The sequence below is a fragment of the Theropithecus gelada genome, chromosome 3 (genome assembly GCF_003255815.1).
Source record: "Theropithecus gelada isolate Dixy chromosome 3, Tgel_1.0, whole genome shotgun sequence".
Classification (NCBI taxonomy): Eukaryota; Metazoa; Chordata; class Mammalia; order Primates; family Cercopithecidae; genus Theropithecus; species Theropithecus gelada.
In genome coordinates this window covers 154,766,075-154,790,580 of record NC_037670.1, presented here as the reverse complement: position 1 = coordinate 154,790,580, position 24,506 = coordinate 154,766,075, and the positions used below count along the sequence as shown (strand labels likewise).

The following is a 24,506-nucleotide window of genomic DNA, read 5'->3' as shown; positions in this document are numbered from 1 at the left end:
GATGAGGATGAGGAGAAGCTCTTCTTCCTGGATATGCAGTGCTTTGATGTGCTGGCTCTGACTAGCTCTGAGCCTGTGTTCCCAAGACCAAGGGAGCCTTTGAGGACACCTCAGGGGGAGCAGGTCATAAACCAATAACTCATTCGTGTTGGGTTATGGGGTGAGTGGTAACTTCCAAAATGTGTTCCTGCCCCCTCCCTGCATGGGAAGTGAAGCCAACCGAGGCGGAGATGGCCTGTCTGGGACAACCTTTCCCTCAAGGTGGCAGAAATGCCCCCATCAGAAATGCTCTCCTTTAGAGCAAACATTGTCCCCTCCAGGGGCATCTTAAAATGTAAATATGCTGGGACAATGTGTGCCTTCTCTGTTCCAGGCCCTGAAAACACTGCAAGAGGAGAAAAGCTACAGCCTCTACCCCCTTATTTTCCTGAAGGTAGCATGGAGAATAAAGAGGCTTCCCCCACATTTCAGGCTCCCCCGGGGAATGAGAAGAAGCTCTCTCGTCCCCTTGTCAGTGCTGAGCCCATAGGGGTGGTAGCCAACATGAGAGGCAGCGAAGCCTGTTCAAACTTGTATTTATTTTCTAAGAGGTCGGGATGAGGGCATGGGGATGGGGATGCATAACTTGGGTTTCAGGAGGAGCCGCAGACCTTGGGGAGAAGGATGGAGCCTCCCGCCCTGCCCTCAGTCGTGCTGCTAGTAAGGGTGATTCAAGGTGTGCTCCATGATGGTCCGGAGCGCCATCCACGTCTCCTGGGCCGTGGGGATGATTTGTGTGGCGGGCAGCAGGAAGCCATAGCGCCCAGTGTCCCGGAGCTCAAAGCTGAAGGCATACTTGATGCCACTGTCGTAGGCCCAGTCAACGGTGATCCCACTGGCCACATCTAGAAACAAAAAGTCCAAAATGTGACTCCAAAAGGAAGAAGGGGATGTGGCTGCAAGGTACAGAGGCATCCTGAGTGGAAAGTGGGCCCTGGAAGCCAAACCCCCACCCACCCCAGGCCACACCGGGCTTCCTGCCCAGGCCTCAACCGGGATCACAGCCATGCACCCAACCCATTCTCTACTCCTGCAAAAGAAAACTCCTGCAGGCTACCAGGCTTAGGAACCTTGCAGTAAGCCAGGCATTGGGAGCTGTGCACAAAAGCTGCCAAGAAACAGCTGCCTGGGTACCACTGTTACCCTTCTATCCAGTTGGGAGGCAGCTTTGGGCCAGCCCAGCTAGATCCATAGCACTGCCCTGCGGCCAACCCCAGGTGGATGTGGTGTCTGAAGCAGGGCAGGGGAGGCTCACTCACAGAGGGTGGTGCTGATGCTGCCAAAAAAGTACTCGATCCCGTGGACCTTATACAAGGCCTCCACCGCATCCTTGGCAAGATCGTACTGCAAGATGACATCGGCAGGGTGAAAGGCAGGGGCTCCCCAGGGCTCCCACACATTCCCCCACCCTCACCACCTGGTGAGAAGCATGGATTTAGGAGTCCTGGAAATTGAAGGTGGAGATGGCCCTTGTGAGAAGGGAGCACAGCATCTCCGGCTTTGAACTTGATCACACATGAGAACAGCAAGCTCCCCCTACCCCTCCCCTGCACCATGGGGTCTATCGGTCCAGACCCTTGTATTCCGAGTAACAATCTGAGCCCTCTGGGAGTATGACAGATATGGATTTTCCTGAGAAGGGGTCTCTTCTCCCCAGGCCCTAAGCAGCCAGTCTCACCAACTCCCTCTGATTTGAAACAGGCTCCAGAGATCGGCCGTAAGGGTACATGAGCATCTGAGAGTAGCTGTGGATGGAGATCAGAGCCTTGAAGTTGCCATGGGCTGTGATGAAGTTCACTATGGCAGCCACCTCTGGCTCCGACTGAGGGGAGGGCCCATGATAAGTCTCTGAGCAGGGGTGGCTGTTAGAACCATTTCCTGGAAGTAAAATAAAGCCACCCAAAGAGTTGAATCCCCATGTGCGACACAGATGGCGCTCACAAAATACCCATGTGTTCCCCTGCATTTCCCAGCCTCCTTTGCAGTTTGACTGAGGTCATGTGACTACTTTGACCAATGAAAAGGTGAACAGAAATGACATGGCACTTCTGGGTTGAGATTGTTAAGAGCAAGTGTGACTTCTCCATGTTCTTTTCTGTCTGTGTGGCTGGAAGCAAAAAAAAAAAATTCTAGATAGAAACAGCCTCCTGGATCCCTCTCTCACTGCTAGAAGAAAGCTGCCAAGGAGAGTCATCTATTCATATTGGACTTTGTGCACATGAAAGACAAACTTTCGTTGTGTCAAGCCACTGAGATCGGGATGGATATTTGTTACTGCTGCAACCTCTAGTCTAATGTCAGAGGACTGCAGCCACACCATACCCTGCAGTTCTGAAGCCCTGCAGGGAGCCCCCTCGGCTTGTCCTGTAGTCCCTTTAGGAAGGTGCGCCTAGCTCAGAAGTTGCATCCAGAGGAAACTGTAAGTCTCTGCGCCAACCCTGGCTTCCCCTACTGAGCAGCAACACCTTTAGGCCGATCCTTCCTGGGTGTGCCGTCAGTCGAGGGCTCAGACTCAGTGTCAGCTCAAGCTTTGCCACAGCCATGGCTCCAGGTGAGCCATGAACTTGGGGTCTGGGGATATGGGAAATCAATGTGGGAGAATAGTTCCGCATAGTTGCCTGAGGCTGTTCTGGGAGCCAGAGGTGCAAAGAAGTCTTTGAAAATTCTTCTTGGGGACTTAAGATGAGGGAGCGAACAAAGAGGAGCAGGGCTTTTATTCTTTTCCCAAGTTCCATTTGTTCCCATATCCCCCCGATTCTTTGCCCTCACCCCATCTCTCTCTTCCTCTTCCGCTCCTCCTCTGCTTTTCCCTTATTCCCGAGCGGAGGGTTGGGCTGCACTGAGCTGGTCAAGACTTTGTAGGCTAAGGACACACTTGGAAGGAGTCCTCCCAGTTTCTCCTCTCACTCCTCTTCCCTGGAATGGTGGCACCGTCCAGAGATCAGGGATTGCCTCAACTTCTGAAGTCTCCTGAGGAGGCCACAGCATTCCTCTTGACTGCTGGGGCAGGGGGCTGGCCCATGGACCACTTCAGATGATGCTCTAGGAATGCAGCACACGGGTCCTCCCCAAGAATGCACGGGAGGCCAGGCACGGGTGGGAGGGATGGTCTACAGGTTACTCGTTACACAGCCATTCAATTAAGGCAATAACAAAACCATAAACAAAATCGTCCAGCCTGAGTCACCAACCCAGACACACAGTCTTGCTGGCCCCAGAGAGGCCCAGGGAGCGCACCCTCTCTCGGTGTGGTGGTCCTCACCTGGGATGGGGACCCTGGTTAGAAGGGGAGGTGCCAGCAGACCTAGGGGGTGAAAGGCAGCCCCCAGGCTGGAATCAGCCCAGCTAACAGCGGCCTTGTTTATTGTGTCTGCCGGGAGCTCCTGCACCTGCTCCACTTGATGAATGACAAACAGCAACAGATGCGCAGAGCGGGGGAGGTTGAAGGCTTTGTCTGCCTTTGCGGCCCACGCACAGAAAGCCGTTCCCCTGCCAACGACCAGGTGGCTTTGCCCAAATATGGAGAAACACTTCAGGCCATTAGTTCTGGTGTGAGCTAAGCAGAATAAACTAATCTTCCCCTGGCCAAATGGGAATTAGCTGCCTGCATCTCTGACGCTCACAGTCAAGGTCCTCTGAGTCTGCCTGTTTCACAAGTACCTGCTAATGGATTCATTAGTTATTTATTTTTCCTTCTCTAAAAATGTAATTTGTAGCAAGGGGAAATCTCTGGAAGGACATGGTAAATTATTAAAAACAGTGATCTTTGAGTGGTGGGATTATGGGAGCTTTTTGCCCCCTCTGGGCTTTTTTTCCATAATTGTTTTGTACATTGTGTGTATACGGATTTTTTTTTTCCTGTGGCGAGACCCACAGCGGTTATTTTCTTTAAGAGGTAATTTCTCTTTCTACTAGCCAGCCTATCTTGGGGTGCATGGGCACTCACTCCAGTCAGTGCTGAGGGGCCTCATGGACGCCCCCGCTGAGGCAAGCGTCTGTTCATTTGGAGGTGGAAATGCCTAATTTTGCATGGTCTGGTTCCCTTACACAAGCAGTTAGAACCCCCACACTCTGGGCCAGGGGCCTCACTCTCAGTGCTTAGGGGCCATCCTTATTTTTCAGTGAGAACAGACTCCAAGAAGCCAGATTTTTAAAGCAATGGGCATCCAGATTTAAATGTTCTACCTCCTTGGTTTGGACACCAGCCTATAGGTCTGATTATCAACAGCAATGACACCGTCCCTGTGGAGCCAAACCCTGACCCCGGTGAAGTGCAGATTCCACGTCTAGGGGCCGAGGGCTGTGTCTGTTCTGGAATCTCTGTCTTAACTGGACCCATCAAATTGTCCTGCCCATCAAATTGCTGTATTTCCAGGGTCCATGGACCTGTCTCTGAGCTTTCTGGAGGCCTCAATTTCCCAATCCCTGTGCCCCTCGCATGGCAAGGGAGGTAATCAGGGAAAAACACATAGGGACTCAGGAGAAAGCTGCCCCCTCCCCCTCACTAGGATGAGACAGCTCTGCAAGTATGCACCAGGGTCATAAAGTAATGGGTCAAAAATAAAAACCAGGCTCAAGCCAGCCTTGATGATAAAGAATTTGCTCGAGGCCGGGCGTGGTGGCTTACGCCTGTCCCAGTACTTTGGGAGGCCTAGGCGGCTGATTCCCTTGAGCCCAAGAGTTCAAGATCAGCCGAGGGAACATGGCGAAACCTTGTCTCTACAAAATTTTTTAAAGATACAAAAATTGGCTGGGCGAGGTGCCTCATGCCTGTAATTCCAGCACTTTGGGAGGCCGACGCGGGTGGATCACCTGAGGTCAGGCGTTTGAGACCAGCCTGACCAATATGGGGAAATTCTGTCTCTACTAAAAATACAAAAAGTAGCTGGGCGTGGCGGTGGGCGCCTGTAGTCCCAGCTACTCCGGAGGCTGAGACAGGAGAATCACTTGAACCCAGGAGGCAGACGTTGCAGTGAGCTGAGATCACGCCACCGCACTCCAGCCTGGGTGATGGAGAGAGACTCTGTCTCAAAACAAAAACAAAAACAAAAATTAGCCGGGCATGGTGGTGCACACCTGTGGTCCTGGCTACTTGGGAGGCTGAGGTGGGAGGATCACCGGAGCCCAAGAGGTCAAAGCTGCAGTGAGTCATGATCACACCACTGCACTCCAGCCTGGATGATAGAGTGAGACCTTGTCTCAAAAAAAAGAAAACAAGAAAAAAAAGTGGGTCATTCTATTGGACTCTTGAAACTATTGCCCTGGCCTCCCCAAAGGGCAGATTTCAGTCCTAGCTCTCAGGGAAAGAGCTCAGAGGCATTTCTTCGTGTTGTGCTCCCTTCAGGGCAGGGCTAGGGATATTTTGGGAGCACCGTAAACTCTGGATTTTGAGCAACAAGCAAGGCTACTTAGTACCTCCTTTAAGCCTTTCTCTGTCATATTTAGGATTTGACCCATGTAGTTAGTCCTCATTTCAGGAGCTGGGGGCTCCCCTAAATGTTTCCCATGAAGGTTTAGCACATGTGTACATTCAACACACACACACAACCTCTCCCATACCCACGGCAGTCTGAGATATGTGCTTGCCTGTCCCTGGCCGTGACTCATGCATATCAGCTGACTACATTGTCCTGTGCCTCCCAAGTTGAGTCAACATAATCTGACTGAGTGGGAGAACCTGCCACGGGCCAACACCTCTTCTCCAACCCTGCCCCAGGACAGCAGGTTGCCATACCTCCAAAGCCCGACTTCCAATTCCTGTTGAGATCCACGCCAATGCAGAAGATTCCAGGTCTGATGGACTTGTTCTTCCGCCATAAGCGGTTCTGGGAAAGCCCAGGTCAGGTGACCTCATTCACTGGGCCCATTCCCAGGAATGGGAGCCTCTGATATCCTGGCCTATAGGGGTAGGGGACCCTGGTGGGGCAGGGAGGAGCAAAGGGAAGGAATTGCCAGGACAGGAAGGAGCTGGCATGGGGCTGGGCCAAGGATGCAGCTCAGATACTGTGTAGTTGAAGTCAGGGTCTGGGGAGAGGCTGGGCACAGGCTGCCAATAGTGGCCTTCCCTGGGCAGCAAGAAAGAGGTCAGAGGGCAAGAGGCTGCAGGTGCAGTACCTGAGCAGCCTTCCTGCCCTTGGTGAGGACTTCTGCAAAGAGGCTCTGAAGGGGCTGGTTCCCAAAGTACAGTGACCTTTTCTCCATCCCCCTAGAGCTGACCCCCTCTTCCATCCTTCCCAGGTGCCCTCACCATGCTGTGGGTAAAAGCAAATCCATCAGGGTTTGTGACGAGCTCTATAAAGATGTCCATGGCCTTCAGTATATCTGTCAGGACACGGTCTTTGCCATAATCACTGACAATCTGCAAGAAAGAGTGAGGAGGGATGGGAGGCCCCACTGGTCTCCTAGGAGGTGGCTCAGGACATTTGCACAGCCAGTGGCTGCAGGAAAGGGTGACATGAAACCCCTTAGGTATATCTTTTATGCAGAACCAAAGGCTTGGATTTTAAACAACTAGAAGGCAGGGGATCAATGTGGGCTCTGTGCTGCAAAAGGTAAGAGTGCACGGTGGCTGCCCCAAAGGGCAGGAGGGAGACAGCACCCTGAGTGTAATTGTTCAACTGGAGGCACCCTTAAATAGTAAGTCGCTGCCCCTAGTTACAGCCCCCATCATGGGTGCACCTTGGCTACAGGTCCATGCTGACCTTATTGGCAGTCCAGATGCCGGTGGCATGGGTGATCCACTCCCGGGAATGAATTCCAGTGTCAATCCAGATGGCTGGGTGCTGAGAACCTCCAGTGCTGAACTGAGAAAAAGAATCAGGCCCTAAACACAGGTTTGAACTCAGACAGCTACTGCCTCTGGGCTACCTGGAAGGAGGTCACTGAGGCATCCTCACTGCCTGGGGCAGCTTTACGCACTAGGTAAGAGGGTGTGTGTGCAGGTACCTGTCCGTGTGCCCAAAAATGCACATTTGTGAGGGCCTTTGAAAATATGGTGGTGCCCTTGGGGAGCAAAGTGATCCATCCAGAAGCACAGAATTTCCCAGGATTGAAAGTATCTTAAGACCAGGGTTTCTCAAACTCTAATGGGCACATGAGTCTCCTGGGGATCTTATTCCAGTGCAGATTCTGACTTAGTAGGTCTGGGGAGGGTCTGAGGTTTGGCATTTCTGCTAAGCTCCCAGGTGATGTTGATGCTGCCTTGCAGGGGCCGTGCTTTGAGTAGCAAGGCTTCAGACAGCATTAGAAAGAGAAGACCACGGCCCCTGGAGAAATGGAAGCAGGGACAGGTTAAGTCAAATCCCAAGTTAGGTGGGTCCACTTGGCTGTTCAGAAGAGCCCACCAGAGAATTGTTGAGAGCGGCAGCAAGCACCTGTCCTTCCTGACAGCTGATGCTAAACGCCCCGCAGGGTCCACACTCCTGGGTGCCCTTTTGGGCTCAAACTAAGAATTGCTTTCTGATGGGCTCAAACTAAGAATTGCTTTCTGATGGGCTCTGCATTCACCTCTCCTACTTCCTTCATGACCCAGGGAACTGCAGGGTGCTGAGTTTGCTTGATTTCTGTTCCAGTGGCTCCTGTGAAGGGCTGGGAGGCTCTCTATAGACTCAGGCATATCTGCAGGGCTGTCTGAGCCAGATGAACTCATTAGCAAATGGGCCCTCTGTGTACCTCTCTTCCCATTGAACGGATGAAGCAACTGAGGTAATAGAACGCCAACTCACCCACACTCACATCCCAAGTCCAGGGCGACAACTGCCACTCTGCAGCCCCAGCTCCTTAGCCATCCTCCCACCTACTTCCTGACCAAGGACAGGCTAGGTCACCACACTGTCACCTCTTCATACCTACAAGGGTGGATCTCTGAATGCCGCAACCCCAAAGCTTATGGGTCACCTGGAGACAGAAGTAGACATATTGTCCTTCTCCCTGAAACTCCCGCCCAGCCACTGCCCCACATGAGCTCAATCTTATGCCAGAGGCCCTGAATGTAGAGTGCGCAGGTTGACACTGTTGGCTTTTACCTTCAGGACAAGAATGGACCGGTTTTCAAAGCTGTTGCCAATCTGAATTTTTGAGACAATATCGGAATGCTCCGTTACAAAGTTGTCAATCCAGCTATATATCTAAAAGGAAAGACACGTGTAAGATTGGCAGTTAAGCAGGAAGTGGGATGAACACCAGGGACTCTCTGAATGTTCTCCCTGCCCTTTCCCACTCTCATCAATGGTTTCCTACCTCCTCAGAGGGTCTAAAAGAACCAGATAAAGAATTGCAAAAATAGAGCATTCCCTCAGAGCTAAAGGAAGTGAGTTGTGATCTTGCTGGATTCCCAGGCTCCTTGCTCTGTGCAGAGCTATGCCTTAGCCTGGGAGAACAGTGTGTGCTGAGCCTGCTCAAATCCCCAGGCTTGACCCACATGGCTCTCTCTGGTTGGAAATTCTCTCTTGCCTCCATTCTTTGGCCCATTCAATCCATTTGATAGATCTCACAGACCTTGTAATGATGTTTTTATCTTCTTGCTCTTTTTAGACTGTAAGCCCCTTGAATGCAGAGTTCTTGTTTTATTTATCTTTGTCATCAATAAATAGTGCCAGACTGTATTATTTCATTCTCATGTTCTTTCAATACATGTAATTAAATTAACAAATATATGAAAGAAAATGGATTCTCTATTGCATGACTTGTGAAGTGGGAAAAGTGATGATGATAATAAATGAATGATATCAAGAATGTCATATCCTTGACACGCAAAATGAGAAGTGTGCCTTGATTTCCTTTCTGGAATGGGCATCCCTGAACTCTCTGTGTACATTCTCCTTTATAAACAAGTTGCTTGCCCTGGCTGACTGCAACTGTGATCATGAACTTTCTCCAAGTGAAGGCACCTCTCTTTTATTCTACAAACATGACTGTCCAATGTGCCTGGCTTCCTGCCCCTCGTATTATATACTCCAGCACCCATGGCTGGGACCACTGAACACCAGGACTGGTCACGGAGAGGCTGAGAGCCCTAGGTCCCTAACTGGAGGACTGGATATGTGTAAGAGTAAAAGAAAGAGGAAAGAAACACAAAAGGTGGCTTCACAGTCAAGGACAGGTTTATTTTAGAGAAATCAACCTGAGAGGGGTTTCTGGATGATTTTTGTCCTTTTTTTTTAACTATAAGCACTGGAATGAGGCAGTTTTTTAATCAAAGGGAACTTAGAATGGTGGTGTTTGTTCAAGATGGCGATGTTCCTGCTCTGTCAAGATGAGGGTAGCTTCTACCTGCTCTATTCTGGCCCATAATGGGTCCCTGACTTAGTGTTCTGCCTAGTAGACCCATTACTCTGCTCTGTACCTGCCTAGGGCTGTACAATTGAACTACTGTCCCCTCTATCTGAATTCTGGCTTCTGGACATCTTTGAATATGACTCTCTGCCTAAGAGACCTTGAACTAATGTCTGTTGTACAGTCCCCAAGTGTCAGTCACAGTTTTCCATAACCCTGGAGTCCTTCACTAGTTTCTGCATGAGTCAGGAAACCCTAAGGGGACCAAAGATACAAGAGAGCCCAGAGCTTGACTGGCCAGACTTACCTCCTCCAGGGTGTGGTATGAGGAGTAACTGAAGCTGCTGGTGCTGCGCTCCAGCCGGCGGGATTTCGCCATGGCCTCTCTTTCCTCATCCAGCAGCACCTGGGTGATGGGGAACACATATTGGAAAAGAAGGGGAGAGCTGGGCTGCCTATGCCTCTTCTGAGCCCTGCCTCCGCTGTCTGTTCATAAAGACAGCAGCAACACAGGAGAATGAGCCACCATGAGTGTGAACTGCACAACAGAAGGAAGGTCCAGATTGCTGGGTAATTATTCTGCCTAGCAAGCTGGCAGTCCTGCTGCCATTTCCCAAATGAGCACAGGGCAAGGAGTCCAGAGAGCTGGGTTCTAGGTCTGCCTTTGCCACTAACTGGCTGTGGAACTTGCTGTGGCCTTAGTTTCCTCAGCTTGAAAATTGGGAAAGCAATATCTGCCTTACCACCTCATAGGATATAATGTAATAATGGATTTGAAGGTGTTTTTGGGGGAAAAAAGAGTGCTCACAGTCTACTGCCAACATTGCTTTTGCACTTAATAAGCACTCTGTTGAGTCAGGACCCAAGCCAAACCATGCGCACTGACCCCGTTGGGGGAAGCAGAGGGTTCCTCTGACCCCCAACATTAACTCCACTTCCAGGAAATAGCCTAGACAACTGGTATGCAAGCCATTCAGAAAGCCAGGCATGACCAAAGTCAGTCTAAATAATTATGATTAATGTGCCAATGGTCTTTCACTTACCTCCTAAACACAAGTCCGGGTGAGTCAAAAGCAATGTCCTTGGGTATCAACGTGGAGTTAGCATTCAAGCTTTACATGGTACTTCCCGCTGCCCATACAGAGGGCAGTATAATGCCTGGCTGGGTTAACCACTCACTCGCTGCTCAGACCACCTACATAATCTTGAGACATTTTTCCCTGCTTGGGTCACAGTGAGATGAGCTAGTGTCCTTCACCCAAGCTCATGCCCTTATAATGGCATCCAGGAGCCAAAGCACCCCAGGATTCAGCACAGACTGTCCAGTGTGGGAGGTACTCAGGTCCTCTGCCACTGAAGATGCTGAGAAAGCATCTTCATTAACCCAAATTGCCCTTTGTTTGCAGCACTGGGCCACAACTAAGTCTTGCCGATGACTTATTTGGGGCTAGAGCCTTAGTTAACCAAGCTTCATCTTCATGATCTCACTTGATCTGGTCAGATGACCTGATAACAGAACAGAAATGAGCTATTTGTGTTTTAGAGCTAAAGCAGATTGGAGTGGTAAAGGGACATAGAGGCAAAGATGACAAGTGGCAGAGGTGAGACAAGAACCAGGCATTTTAGTCCATACCCTTGGGTTCCTTAAGGCCAACTATCAAAACTAAAGGCCAACAGTAATAACACATATACAGGTTGGGCATGGTGGCTTACGCCTGTAAACCCAGCACTTTGGGAGCCCAAGGCAGGAGGATTGCTGGAGCCCAGGAGTTTGAGACCAGCCTGGGCAACAAAGCAAGACCTCATCTCCACAAAAAATTAAAATTAAAAAACTAGACAGGCTTGGGGACGCATTCCTATAGTCCCAGCAACTTAAGCTGAGGCAGGAGGACTGCTTGAGCCTGGGAGTTGGAGGCTAGAGTGAGCTATGATTGAGAGTGAGTTATGATCATACCACTGTACTCCAGCCTGGACAATAGAGCAACACCCTATTTCTAAACACACACACACACACACACACAAACGCACGCATGCACAAAAACACACACATACACAGATATGTTTATGTCTGTGTGTGTCCATATGTGTGTGGACAGAAAGAGCATGTAAATGTTAACAACAGCTAAAAACTCCATTCTTGCAATTTGAAAGTTTTTTGCGATAATGAAAAATCAAGGACCCCTGAGAAGAACCCAAGAACCTAAGACACTAAAATGACAAAAATATAAACCAAAATGTTCACAATGCCTGCTAAGATAGAAGAAGGCGGATTTGAAGTAAGTTTTTTCTATCCTGTATTTTCACATTTTGGCAATGTGCTTATATTACTTCAATAAGTAAGAACTTTTTTTTTTTTTTTGAGACAGAGTTTCTCTCTTGTTGGCCAGGCTGGAGTGCAGTGGCGTGATCTTGGCTCACTGCAACCTCTACCTCCCGGGTTCAGGCGATTCGTCTGCCTCTGCATCCCCAGTAGCTGGGATTACAGGCATGCACCACCACGCCTGGCTAATTTTTTGTATTTTTAGTAGAAACAGGGTTTCTCCATGTTGGTCAGGGTTTCATCCATGAGGTTGAACTCCCAACCTCAGGTGATGCGCCCGCCTCAGCCCAGAACTTTTAATAGCAAAACCAAAAGCCCTAATGGCTGCTGTGGCGTCTTCCACCCCGGTCAGGAAGAGCAGCCTCCCCGCCCCACCTGCCACAGATGAGGCAATGCCTAATGATTCACTCATCCCCGAGGCCTAGTCGGCTTGCTCACAACGCTCAGGTTCATAGATTTCAAAATGGGACTGGAAATTGATGTTTGGGGCTCACTTTACTTTTGAGCACCGACTCCATGCAAGGCAATTACAGTTGTGATATTTTCCAGCTGCACTGGCTGGCCAGGGGCAAAACTGAGATTGCTGGGTAAGTTAGACATGGCCGGAGGAGCCCGGGGCCTCTCTGGCCCTTCGCAAACATTTCTGGGAAGCTCTAACAAAAGGAATTTGTCTTCTCAGGAAGCCGACCCAAATCACAACAGCCTACCATGACCAATGTGTGCCTGATGCCATCAGCTGTGACGAGCAGCTGCAAGGAAGAGAACAGCCTGCCAGCCTTGAGGACAAGGCAAAGGGTTTCCAAGGATCTGGTGGAAGCCTGAAGTGGGGGTGAAAGTGGAGGACAGGGAGGAGAAATTGGGAAAAAAAGGACTAGAGGACCCAATTCTCCCCACACAGCCTGGGGCACCCACAGGAAGACAGGACCCAGGAGATTGTCCTTTGTTCCACATAAGAGCTTGAAGGCAAATGGGAAGTTAGCACCAAACTGCAAATAACTTTCCAGACACCCTCACAGCCTTGTGAATGGAGGTGACACCCTCTTTCAAACTGGAAATTCTCAGGCCTCACAGCGGGCCCCACTTCTCCAGGAACAGGAATCTGCCTTGGCCTGGAAAATGCAGCAGCGTTTGCTCCATTCCTGGGACTGAGGGAAGGGGGTGGGTGACCGAAGAATGCGGTCTGGCCACAGGCTGAGGAATGCCTAATGACAGCCCTGTCAGGCTTCTCAGGAAAAAATAACAAAACACAGAAACCAACCAACTCAGAAGTAAAAGCCATCTGCCTCGCTGGAAGCCATAACCTGACAGGGAAAGCAATACCTCGGTGTGAATTAATTTACGATGAGTCAGGAAGGATGGGGGCCCTAAGGGAAGAACAGCCCTCCCGGGTTGGGCAGGGGAGGAGGCAGTGGGGCCCCAGTTCCTGTGAGAGCAGGATCTCTCACAGCCCAACCCCAGCCACAGATGCAAAATGGACACAGCTCCTGAAAACAGAGTGGGCTGGGGGCTCTGGGACAGCAGCCGCTGCCTCTCCTCCCCAGTTCCTGGCCTTCTCTTCCAGGACTAACATCTGCAGTAGCAGCTACGTGGCCAGTAGCAAATCCAGTCCTGTGGCACTGGATGTGGGGGGAGGCTGCCCATCTGATGTTTTCAGAATGGACTCCCTCAGAGGTCAAGGCCAAACCACAAGGCTTCCCTGTCTAAAAGGCGAAGTTAAAACACCACACGGACAACAATGATGACCGCTGAGGGGACAGGTGGCTTGAGAGTGGAGTCTGAGGGTATAGGACCTAGGTTAAACCCTGATCCTGTCACCAATGCCATCAAATTACTAACTTCTCTGTGCCTCAGTTTCCCCTTTGTAAAATGGAGGTCATGTTATCACATACTTTAGCATATACTTTAAAATGTTCTCATGAGGGCCAGGCGCAGTGGCTGACACCTGTAATCCCAGCATTTTGGGAAGCTGAAGCAGGTGGATCACTTGAGGCCAGGAGTTCAAGACCGGCTTGGCCAACATGGTGAAACCCTCTTTCTACTAAAAATACAAAAATTAGCCGGGTGTGGTGGCGGGCGCCTGTAATTCCAGCTACTCGGGAGACTGAGGCAGGAGAATTGCTTGAACCCAGGAGGCAGAGGTTGCAGTGAGCAGCGGTTGAGTCACTGCACCCCAGCCTGGGTGACAGAGCAAGACTCCATCTCACACACAGACACACACATACAGACAGACACACAGACACACACACACACACACACCCCAATGTTCTCATGAGGATTAGAAGGGCTAATACATGCTAAATGCTTAGACTTTTGCCAGGCATGTAGTAAATGCTAGTGAATGTTAGCTATGAGGAGGAGGAGGAGGGTGATAATGATAAGGAGGATGATAATAACTTTGGGGTGACTCCAGGGCTCTGTGAGGGAGTATTACAAGGCAAGACCAGGAAGTCTGGGTTCTCCAGAGGTAGGATAGCTTCTGTAGGACTTGGAGGGCAGAAAGCCCCCACTAATGGTCATCTGGGTGAGTCAGTCGGCACCTGCCTTTCATATGGCCCAACAGAGGGGCCTGGTTCCTCTTCTGTCCCTACCCCCATGACGCAGCCAGGCTCCACCTCTCCCAGGGTCTTGCCCATCACTGCTCCTGTCATCCCTGGCTTCTCCTGCAATCTTCCCTGTTGTCTTCTTCTCCTCTCTGGAGCTGCCACTCACCCTCAGACCAGCCAACAGCATTTCTACCTTTAAAACTCTGCTGTTCAAGCCAGGCATGGTGGTGCATGCCTGCAGTCCCAGCCATTCAGGAGGCTGAGGCAGAAGGATCTCTTGAGCCCAGGCGTTCAAGGTTGCAGTGTGCTATGACTGTACCTGTGAATAGCCACTGCACTCCACCCTGGGCAACATAGCAAGACCCCATCCCCCCCAAAAAAAAAAAAAAAACTCTGGTGGTTCATGCCTATAATCCCAGAACTTTGGGAGACTGAGGCAGGTGGATCACTTGAGGTCAGGAGTTTGGGAACAGCCTGGCCAACATGGTGAAACCCTGTCTCTACTTAAAAAAAAATAATAATAATAATACAAAAATTAGCCAGGTGTGGTGGTGTGTGCCTGTAAGCCAAGCTACTCAGGAGGCTGAGGCATGAGAGTTGCTTGAGCCTGGGAGGCGGAGGCATGAGCCGAGATCATGCCACTGTACTCCAGCCTGGGTGATGGAGTGAGACTCTGTCTCAAAAACAAAACAAACAAACAAATAAAAACTGTACTCTTCAGCTAGCAGATAACAATTTAAAGAAGTAAAGAATTAAATTATATAGGCAATGAGAAAATGGTAAATGTCAAGAAGAGTGAAATGGGAAGGAAAGAGGAAGTTGGGGAAGTGGGGAAGAAGAAGGGTACAGTTTAAAACAAGATGAGCAGTCTGGTGTGGTGGCTCACACCTGTAATTTCAGCACTTTGGGAGGTCGAAGTTGGCAGGTTGCCTGAGCCCAGGAGTTCAAGACCAGCTTGGGCAACATAGTCAGACCCTATCTCTACAAAAACCAGAAAAATTAGCTGGGTGTGGTGATGTGGGCCTATAGTCCCAGCTACTTAGGAGCCTGAGGCAAGAGGATGGAGTGAGCCTGGGAGTTCGAGGCTACAGTGAGCCATGATTGTGCCACTGCACTTCAGCCTGGATGACAGAGCGAGATCTTGTCTCAAAATAAATAAATAAAATAAAACGAAAAGAAAGCCTTATGACCATTGCAAGGGCTTTGGCTTTTACTCCAAATGAGTTGGGTTTTAAGCAGAGGAACAACATGCTTGAATTTGCAATAGTTTTAAAGGACCCTTCTGGCTGCTGTTTAGAGACTAGGTAATAAGGAGTCAAGGTGGGGAAGTGGGGAGAGCAGTTAGAAAGCGAATGGAAGAACCCAGGTGAGCGGCAAGATGGCGCATGGGCCCTAGGGGCTGGTGTGGGATGTGCTAAGATCTATCCTGAAGGCAGCGATAAATCTGTTGTTGATGGGGGGGTTTGTGGAAGGGGTCAAGAATGGCTCCCAGCTTCTGGTCTGAGTGACTGGAAGGATGGTGTTGCCATTTCCTGAGATAGAGAGGGCTGTGGAGGCACTGATGAAGGGCCAGGGGAACTTGGTCTGGACCTGGAGAGTTGGAGATGCTCATTAGACCCCCCGGTGGAAACACTGAGTAGGCGGTTGGATCCAGGAGAGGAGGTGCGGGCTGGAGACAGAGCACAGAAGTCCTGGATGCCAGGAGAAGAGACAGACTCCAGGAGGCAGAGAGCCACCAGTTGTGCTGTTGGAAGAGGAACATTGAGAGTCGGCCATTGGGTTGGATTTGGAAGTTGTGTGTGACTTTGTCGAGGGAAGCTTTGGTGAAGTGAGGGGATAGGCAGCCTGCTGGCGGAAAGGGATGGAGATGACAGGGAGAGTCAGTATTTTCAGGAGTTTCACTCTATGGGGAAGCATAAAAATGGGGTGATGGCTCAAGGGGAGAAGGAAGGGATCAAGAGAGGGTTTTTGTAAATGGGAGAAACAATTCTATTTGCATGGTGATGAGAGTGATCCACTAGGGTGAGGGAAATTGGCAAAGCAATATTTACACCCAATTGTATTCTGCTCTGGATGGTCAGAGCATGGGTGATTTTTGTTTTCTCCTTGTGCTTTCCACTATTTTCCAAATTATCTAACATGAATATTTATTAATTTTGTAATCAGAAAAAAAGCCATTAAAAGCCACAGAGCTGATTGCTCAAGTGAAGCTTTTCCATGGTGACTCATCCTAGGGGGAAAAAAAAACCCAAAGGGCTGAAAAGAACGAGGAGGTGAAGAAAAATTAAATGCAAATAGAGCTCGCTCGGAATCAGATAATTTCTTGCCTGGCCCACTGCAATTTCCTCACCACCCTCCTGCCTGTCAGTCTCTCCCTGGCCCTGTCCCCAACTCGACACTGTCACTGTCAGGGTGGTTTTTCTGAAAACCACCAGGTTTTCATGCAAATCTGATCATGTCAAAGCATCTCCGGTGACTCCTCCCTAGTTTTCGGGATAAAATCCTGACCTTGTCACATGGTGGAGGGCACTCTTTGCGATGGGGTCTGGCTTCATCGCCAATCGGGGTGGGGGCCCCCCTTCCTCTGGCCAGCCCCCCTTACCTGCTCTTCAGCGCACCGTAATTACCGCCTTCTCAGAAGCGCAGCGTGCAGTGCCTCTTGTATGCGCTCCCATAGCAACCGCCCTCACTCCATCAGCCCCTCATCCACTCCATTGTAACCACCGGCTTACTCCCCTCCATCCCTGACCCCCGTGACCCTCCGGCTCTCCTGGATACAGGGCCAGGTTTTTTATCTCTGTGTTTCCAGCCCTTTGCCCAATGCACAGCACACAGTAGGGCTCTCTGTGTCTGTGAGTGGAATGAATGGCCCTGCCTCATGTTTCTCAAGCATCCCGCTGATCACAGGGCAGAGGGAGGGAAAGATTCCAAAATCTCCCCTGCCTCTGGCCAAAGTGAAAACCAGCATCGAGGTTTTCCAGCCTGGTCCTAGCCACCAAACACGACCACTCCTCTTTCCTTTCCTCCTCCTAATGAATGTCCATTTGTTCCTCTGACATTTATCAAGCCCTAATGAAGCAGCAAGTCCTATAGTGGGTGCTGGGGTAGGAAAATGGATACAGAGCGTGGAGCTGAACCTTGGCTGAGGGGAGGGGGCCAGAGGAACAAAGACCCACATGTGAATAAGGTCGTTCCTGTCCTGAACTCCCCAACTGAGCAAGTCATTCAGCAGACAACCACCGAAGGCCCACCCTGCAGGGGACATTGGCAAGTACTTGGCTGAGGGGATCCAGAGGACAGGGAGAAAATCACGCCCGTGCCTCTGTATCTGAAATACAAGACTGGACGCCAACAACCTGAGGGGTGCAAAGCCCTTTCAGTCCTGTTAGCAAATCTCAGCTTCCCTCCTCCTGGACCCCTCCCCATCATCAACCCCTCAACACATCAACACACCAGCCACCCCCACCCTCAGCTCCCTCTAAGCCAAAATATGATCTCAAGTATGGCAGTGAGTGCTTGATCCCTGCAGGAAGAGCGAGTTGGTGAAAATCCTGCCTGGCTGGACCAAGGCTAAGAGGTCAGAGCATTTTCCTGAAAGGGAGGGCAAAGCCCTAGAGGGACTCGGGGCTGCGGATGTGGGGAGAGGACAGGCTAAAGCCAGTGGGGGAGGCTCAGAGGGGACTCTGGGGCAGTCCCTGATGTGCAGAAATCAACAGAAAGTTTTTAGAGACCTCTGTGTCTGTTTGCCAAATGCTGTGGAGTTCCCAGGGTGGGGCTGAACCAGGGAAATGGAAACTTCAAAATAGAGGCCTGGGCTAAAAATGAGAATTCAGTTCTATTTCTTTTGATGTGGTAGCCTCTTTTGTCTGTGGGAGTTTCCCCATTTTTGCTTGTGGGGGATTTCATTAGAGAAATATCCCACCCCCACATGTTGAGCGGGAAACAGATGTGCCTGATGAGGGATAAAGGTCTTTGAAAGGACCAAAGTGCCCCAGCCCTGCGCTCGCATGGGAATGGAATGCTGCCTGATGCATTGATCCCCTGACATACAGTGTCAAGTGTGTGTGCTCCGGGAGGCTCTGTGTTCCCACACTCGGAGCCCTTAGGGGAGATTAGCACCGTACAACAAGGTTGGGAATGAATCTTTATGGATACATTTCCACAGGTACACGGCCAGCAGCAGCAGCTGCAGAAAGATGCAGCCAGGGAGGCTTAACCAATCAGTGGTACCCACAGAGATCTCTAGGAAGGAGGCTGTGCTGCCAGCACCTTTCAGGGGCTCTTTAAGATATCCTGGCAAATAGAACAATTGAAACAGAATTTCATGATGTTCAGAAAAGACTCAGGGAAAGCAGCAGGGAGACTGGGGTGTCCAGGCTGAAGGCTGCCTTTGTCCTACCCAAGAGCGGTTCTGCTCTCCCAAAGTGGTTCCTCTGGGAGAATCCTGCCTGGGGGAGATGCCCTGTGCAGACAGCCATGCGGTGGAGGTCAGGGGAAGGCAACCACACCAGTGATCTCTCTGCTTCTTTCACCATTTCCCAATCCTCTGGAGTAAAGCCGTTCCCCCAGGCATGGGATGGCTGAGACACAGCGGGAACAGGAGGGAGTGGTCAGATAAGCAAAGGAAGAAGTTATCCAGGGGCACCTTCCCACGGTGCCCCTGGGAAGACCCCAGCTACATCCTCCTGTCTCCCTTCTCCACGCGCCTTTGCTGTTTATTGCTGCAAATCCCTCCCCAGGAGGGCTCATCACAGGCGTCCTCTCCACTCCCACACTGTGAGTGCTTCCCCCATGAACTCTGTCCTAGCTTCAGATTCTGAGAAGCGTGTGGCTCACTTCCTTCCACAGCATGTTCACAAACACACCAATGGAGACCCAGAAACCACATGTCCGCTTTTAGCCCCGAGAACATCTCCTCCATATTGGGCCCCAACCAGAAAGGCAGGCAGAAGGCAGAGCCCTTGCTGGGGCAGGGCCTCACCTGGATGTCCTTTATCATGATGCTGTAAGCAAGGCCATGGGACTCCAGATAAGCTTTGATGTATTTCAGTTCAGAGAAAGGAACTCTCATATCCACGGGGAGGCTGGGCCTGGCTGGGCCACGCCAGAAGTCCACCTTGTTCACCAAGGAAAGAGAGACAGCTGCATTACTCCATGTCCTTCCACACAATCCTGTAGGTGACCCCAGAGATCCAGAGAATCTCTCAGCCAGTAGAGACCTTTTTTCTACATAGGAGATGGGGACAGGGGTGTGATGTCCCAAAACCTCCCAGTGGATGCCTGAAACAGCAGATAGTACTGAATCCTATATAGACTATGCTCTTTCCTATACATACAGACTTGGGATACAGGTTTTTTGTAATTTTTAATTTTTGTGGGTACATAGTAGGTGTATATATTTCTGGGGTATATGGGATATTTTGATACAGGTATACAATATATAATGATCATATCAGGGCAAATGAGGTATCTATCACTCAAGCACGTATTCTTTGTGTTACAGACAATCCAAGTACTCCAAGTATACTCTTTTAGTTATTTTTAAATATACAATTAAATTATTATTGACTATAGTCACTCTGTTGTGCTATTAAATACTAGATTTTATTCACTCTATGTTTTTGACAGACCTATAATAAAGTTTAACTTATAATTTTTTTTTTTTTTTTTTTTTGAGATGGAGTTTCACCCAGGCTGGAGTGCAATGGCATGATTTCAGCTCACTGCAACCTTTGCCTCCCAGGTTCAAGCCATTCTCCTACCTCAACCTCCTGAGTTGCTGGGACTATAGGTGCGTGCCACCACGCCTGGCTAATTTTTGTATTTTTAGTAGAGACGGGGGTTTTGCCATGTTGGCCAGGCTGGTTTCGAACTCCTGACCTCAGATGATCTGCGCACCTTGGCCTCCCAAAGTGCTGGGATTGCAGGCATGAGCCACCGCACCTGGCCCTAACTTATAAATTAGGCACAGTTAGAGATTAAAAACAGTAACTAATAATAAAATAGAGCAATTAGAACAAATGCCAGCATCACTAGCCTTACACTTTGGGGCCATTATCAAGTCGAATAAGGGTTAGACAAACAGAAGCACCGTGACACAGCGACAGTCGGTCTGATGACCCAGACGGTCACTAAGTGACTCGCGGAGGGGAGCGTGGACAGCGTGCAGGTGCGAGACTTCATCACACTACTCAGAACAGTTTGCAATTTAAAACTTATGAGTTTTTTCTTTCTGAAATTTTCCATGTAATGTTTTAGGTTGACCGTCAACCAGGAGGGACTGCCATACACTTAAAAGGGCCCCAGTTCCATAATAAAACCCTAAGACTGAGCGGAAAGACTGCGACAAACAAAATCCCCAAGGCACTGAGGTTCTTTCCCTAATTTCAAGCCCTGTCACCTCCACACCTCACTCACACTCATTGCAACTTCGCCTGGATCCAGAGAACCTCAAGAGTCCTAAAGAGTCCTCAAGATGAGGCCGCTCATCATCTGGGACATGAACACGGACAAGAGCCCTGGTCAGGAAAGGGAAGGATAATTGCTCCCATCCCCACAGAAGTAGGAGAGGCCGGATCTGGGTCCCTAGGTCAGCCTTTTGCAACACCTATTTTTCAATTAGTAAAATGGAGAGAATGATCATAAAACGTCATGAGTCCCAGTCGACGGGACACTCAGACAAGTAGGAGCAAGGGCTTTGACCACATCCAGAAATATCTGGTGGTTCCAGTGGCCCCCCAACAAAACCCTTCTATGTAATAGTCAAAGTCAACAAAAATGTTTTCCATTGTGAAAACCTGCAGAGGACAAGTGTTCTCAGAAAAGATGCTCAGGCTGACAGGGACAAACTCAGATAAGATACAGGTTTGCCAAGCTAAGCTGTTTCACTTGGGAGGCCAACGTGTCCAATCTCCACGTGACGTGGCATCCCACCCAGAGACACTGTGTTCCTCCCCCTCCCCCTGCCATCCGTGTGGCTTTAGGAAATTCCTGCCGTTTGGAGATCAGTGCCCTGACGGGTTGTGTAGCAGCTCCCTATCCAGGAGAGATTGGGTGGCTAGAGGAGACACGGCCTAAAAAGGCAGCCCAAATTTCTGGGCAAGTGTCCCTGATTTTTCCTGAAGAGGAGCCACATGTGATTTCCCACAGGTCTGTGCTCTTTGCAGGGACCTCAGGAGGGCAGGTTTGGGGTACAGGGGGGCAGGACAAGGAGCTGAAGGTGTGAGCCACTGCGGAGGGAGTGGGGGGTGTCCTCAAGCCTGAGGAGTCCTCACCTTCTGGGGCTTCAGGCCCTCCAGATCCCTGAGAAGTGAAAGCTGCTTCTCATCCTTGGCCAGGACTCGAAGAACCTGGTCCCTAGAAAAACACAGGGAGGGGCGGAGGAAGCTGCGGAGAAGGATCCCTGGAAGGCTGTGTCACTTGGAAGGTGCAGAATGGAGCAGAGGCCCTGCTGAAGGCAGAGCGTGAAGGCCGGGAGGCACCACACGAGAGGAGGCTGAAGGAGCCCTGAGCAGCCGGGACTTGCAGGCAGCTCTGAGAAGCACATGGTCCTTCAGCCTAGAGCCAATGAGCTCTCCAGCCCCAAGGACAGATCACCCCAGGGCTAAATAAAGCCTGTCAGTGCTACTGCTGGACTGAAGGCCAAGCTAGGGGAAGAAGGAAGGGAAAGGAATGGGGACGGGGGCAGTGTGTCAAACGAAAGGAATGAAGGGGAGAAAGGAGTAGACACAGGGGCTGGGGGGACCAGTGGTGACCCCAAGGGCTCTTTGCATGGGGGCCCCAAGGCCATGGTCTGTCTCAATGCCCGGGAGGTGAGATCAGATAACCTCACCCCACCTGACATGGAGGAAGCTGAGCTCCTTCCCTTCCCGATGGAGGTGGGCGGGAGGTGGCGTAACCAAGAGGCCTGTGGTGTGGGCTCTGGGGTGTGATGCCGGGGATGGGGTTGCTGCCCTCACAGGTTGGCTCTGAGACCGTGGGTGAGGAACCCCTCTCTACGCTTGCTGTGTCTCCCCTTCTCTACTGTGGAGCGTGGTGGGGCATCCACCTGTGGACCTTGGGGAGGCTCAAAGTACATCCACAGAGGGCCTGGCGTGTAATACTGGAACTTCCTGTCATTCAAAGGAGGACGACACCCACATCCATTTTTGGTAGAGGTACATAGTCTTGTGGGGGCTACAACTTCCTTGAGAATCAGAGGAAAGCTATGCATGCTTCCTCCCTGAAGAAGCCCTTGTTGTATATGAAAACTGTTGCATGTGGTTTCAGGGGATTCTTGGAGCCCCGGGGGCTTCCTCCTGGACTCTGGATTAAGAACTCTGGATTTGGGGAGGACCACCAACGAGCCAGCCCTGGAGCATGAGAGTGGGAGGCTGCAAAGCTGGAAGTGAGTTCAGGGCAGGAACCCACATCCTGACTCTCTGCCTTGATCAGGCACCAGTGGGGCAGCCACCTCCTGCTGGGACATCCAGTCCCCTCCTCCCAACCAGTCCTCCCTCCCGCTGCGGAGCAGCCACTCACCCTGTGAAATTCATTTGGCCCAAAGCTGCTGCCAGGATCAAACTGAAGACCAGGAGTGTCTGCCTGTCCATGGGGGATGGCCCAGGGCGCGTCCCTCCTGCAGGAGTGCCCTGCATGCGTCTTCCTCCTGGTGAGCTTCAGGGGCTTTCCTTGGGCACCATGGACCGGGCTTCAGGACAGCACAGCACCTAGAGGCTGGAAGGTCCGGCCTGAGAATGAGCATTAGGCTGTCTGGGGCACCCAGCATGTGGCTCCCACATGCCAGGCCTTGGGAGAGCTAGGGCTGCCCTGCCCCAACCCCGCACATCCCCTCCTGGGAAAGGGAGAGGGAAGAGAGAAGGAGGAAGACAGGCCCTTAGCTTTTCTTTTCTCTCAGGAGGTTTGCCAGGGCAGCCCCTTGTGAGCATCAAAGCCTCCAGCTCTGGAGAAAGACCAGAGTAGCCAGCAGCCCTGGGACACCCTCCTTTCCTCCCTCCTCTATAGCATCCTCTCTTTTGCTCTTCTTCTCCCCCTAGCCCACTCATGCTTTCCCTGGGCCATATCCTCCTTACACATAAGGGTGTGGACGCCGTTGAAAGACCACTGGGCTTAGAGACAGAGACTGGGTGCTCACTTCCCGTCTAAAATATCTGGGGCAGCTGCCCTAATCTCTAAATCTCAGTTTACTCATCCATCAAATGGGGTAAATCATACCTCCCCTCCCTACCTCACAGGGTTTGGAGGGGTATAGATGAGGCAACTTGAGTGAACTGGCTTGGTAAAGCCTGCAAAATGCAATGTATTATTATTTCAAAGGCATTAACTTTTAGTCACAGCCACATTTGAGGTCAGTCCTCCAGTGGCAATGGGGAGAAGGGGAGAGAAGAGAATGGAGAGGAGAACAAAGGAAATAACTATATATTGTATGAGAAGGAATTCAATCAAGATTCCCTTTTCTCTGTCTTCAGGTGGTCATCATTGTGCTAGCACAGATAGTGGGTTTTCTGCTACACATGAAGGTCACCGCAGTCATTATTATAGTTCTCCACAGACAGCAGAGTCAATTTCTCAGTCCTGCTGAAGCCCCACACAGTTCCCTTTATAGTGTGGGAATAGCAGGAGTAAAGCAGGGGCCAGCACACAAAGCAGTCATCTTGGAAGGAGAAAGTGAAAGATGATGCCTGAATGGCAAATGATGAATCTGACAGAAAATCCACAGGGGGTGGGGGTAAGGCAGAGGCTGAATCCAACCAAGTCGGTCAGCAGAGGACGTCAACAATAGGCCACTTAACTGTCACCGGCGATTCTCAGAAGCCCCCTCTCCCCATCCATAGTATCTCAGAATGGCCAATTAACTGGCTATGTGTCCAGAGAAGGCAGCTCTTTTATCGACAGAATGCCCTGCTCCCCCACCAACCTGCCCTACTCCATTATTTTGTAGTTCAGCTGTTCACACATGCCAGACTCTCCTAGAACCCTGGCTTTGGGGACTCTCAAACAGTAACATTAGCAAAGGGTTTAAGGACGTAGAAAAGAAAGCAGTTATGCTTTCCACCCAAGTAACATTCAGCTTCAGTAGCAATGGAGATAAAAGGGTGTATTGCTAAACAATAGCTCAGGAGTTTAAAAGGAAGTAAACAGAGATAGTGCTAGTCACCAAAAGTACCCAGCGTCTTCTTGTTCAAAAACATCATTTTAAGCCACCAATAATGAGGCAACTATCCTTGTACTTGGCTTAAGGGTGGGAAAAGAGACAGAGAGTGAGAGAGAAAGAATAAGAGCAGAAGAGAGAGAGTGAGAAGCAGTTAGGAATTTTTGAGAATTCTATGACA

General features: G+C 50.5%; 1 protein-coding gene across 4 annotated transcripts; it reads right to left on the bottom strand.

The window, feature by feature from the left end:
* Window positions 1-558: 558 nt before the first annotated feature.
* CPA5 (carboxypeptidase A5) lies at window positions 559-24,506 on the bottom strand. Of its 4 annotated transcripts, XM_025379720.1 has the most exons (13): window positions 24,092-24,506; window positions 23,402-23,459; window positions 22,696-22,904; window positions 21,450-21,531; window positions 19,157-19,291; window positions 9,620-9,718; window positions 8,064-8,165; window positions 6,741-6,842; window positions 6,287-6,397; window positions 5,774-5,864; window positions 1,718-1,917; window positions 1,299-1,383; window positions 559-884 (listed from the first exon to the last, which is right to left on the bottom strand). In XM_025379720.1, exons 3-13 carry the CDS (start codon window positions 22,809-22,811, stop codon window positions 697-699), a joined length of 1,311 nt encoding a protein of 436 aa, XP_025235505.1. In that variant the 5' UTR covers window positions 22,812-22,904; window positions 23,402-23,459; window positions 24,092-24,506; the 3' UTR covers window positions 559-696. The 4 variants fall into 4 exon arrangements, with proteins under 4 accessions (XP_025235505.1, XP_025235506.1, XP_025235507.1 ...); XM_025379721.1 differs by lacking the exon at window positions 23,402-23,459; XM_025379722.1 differs by having other exon boundaries at window positions 22,696-22,890; window positions 23,402-24,501.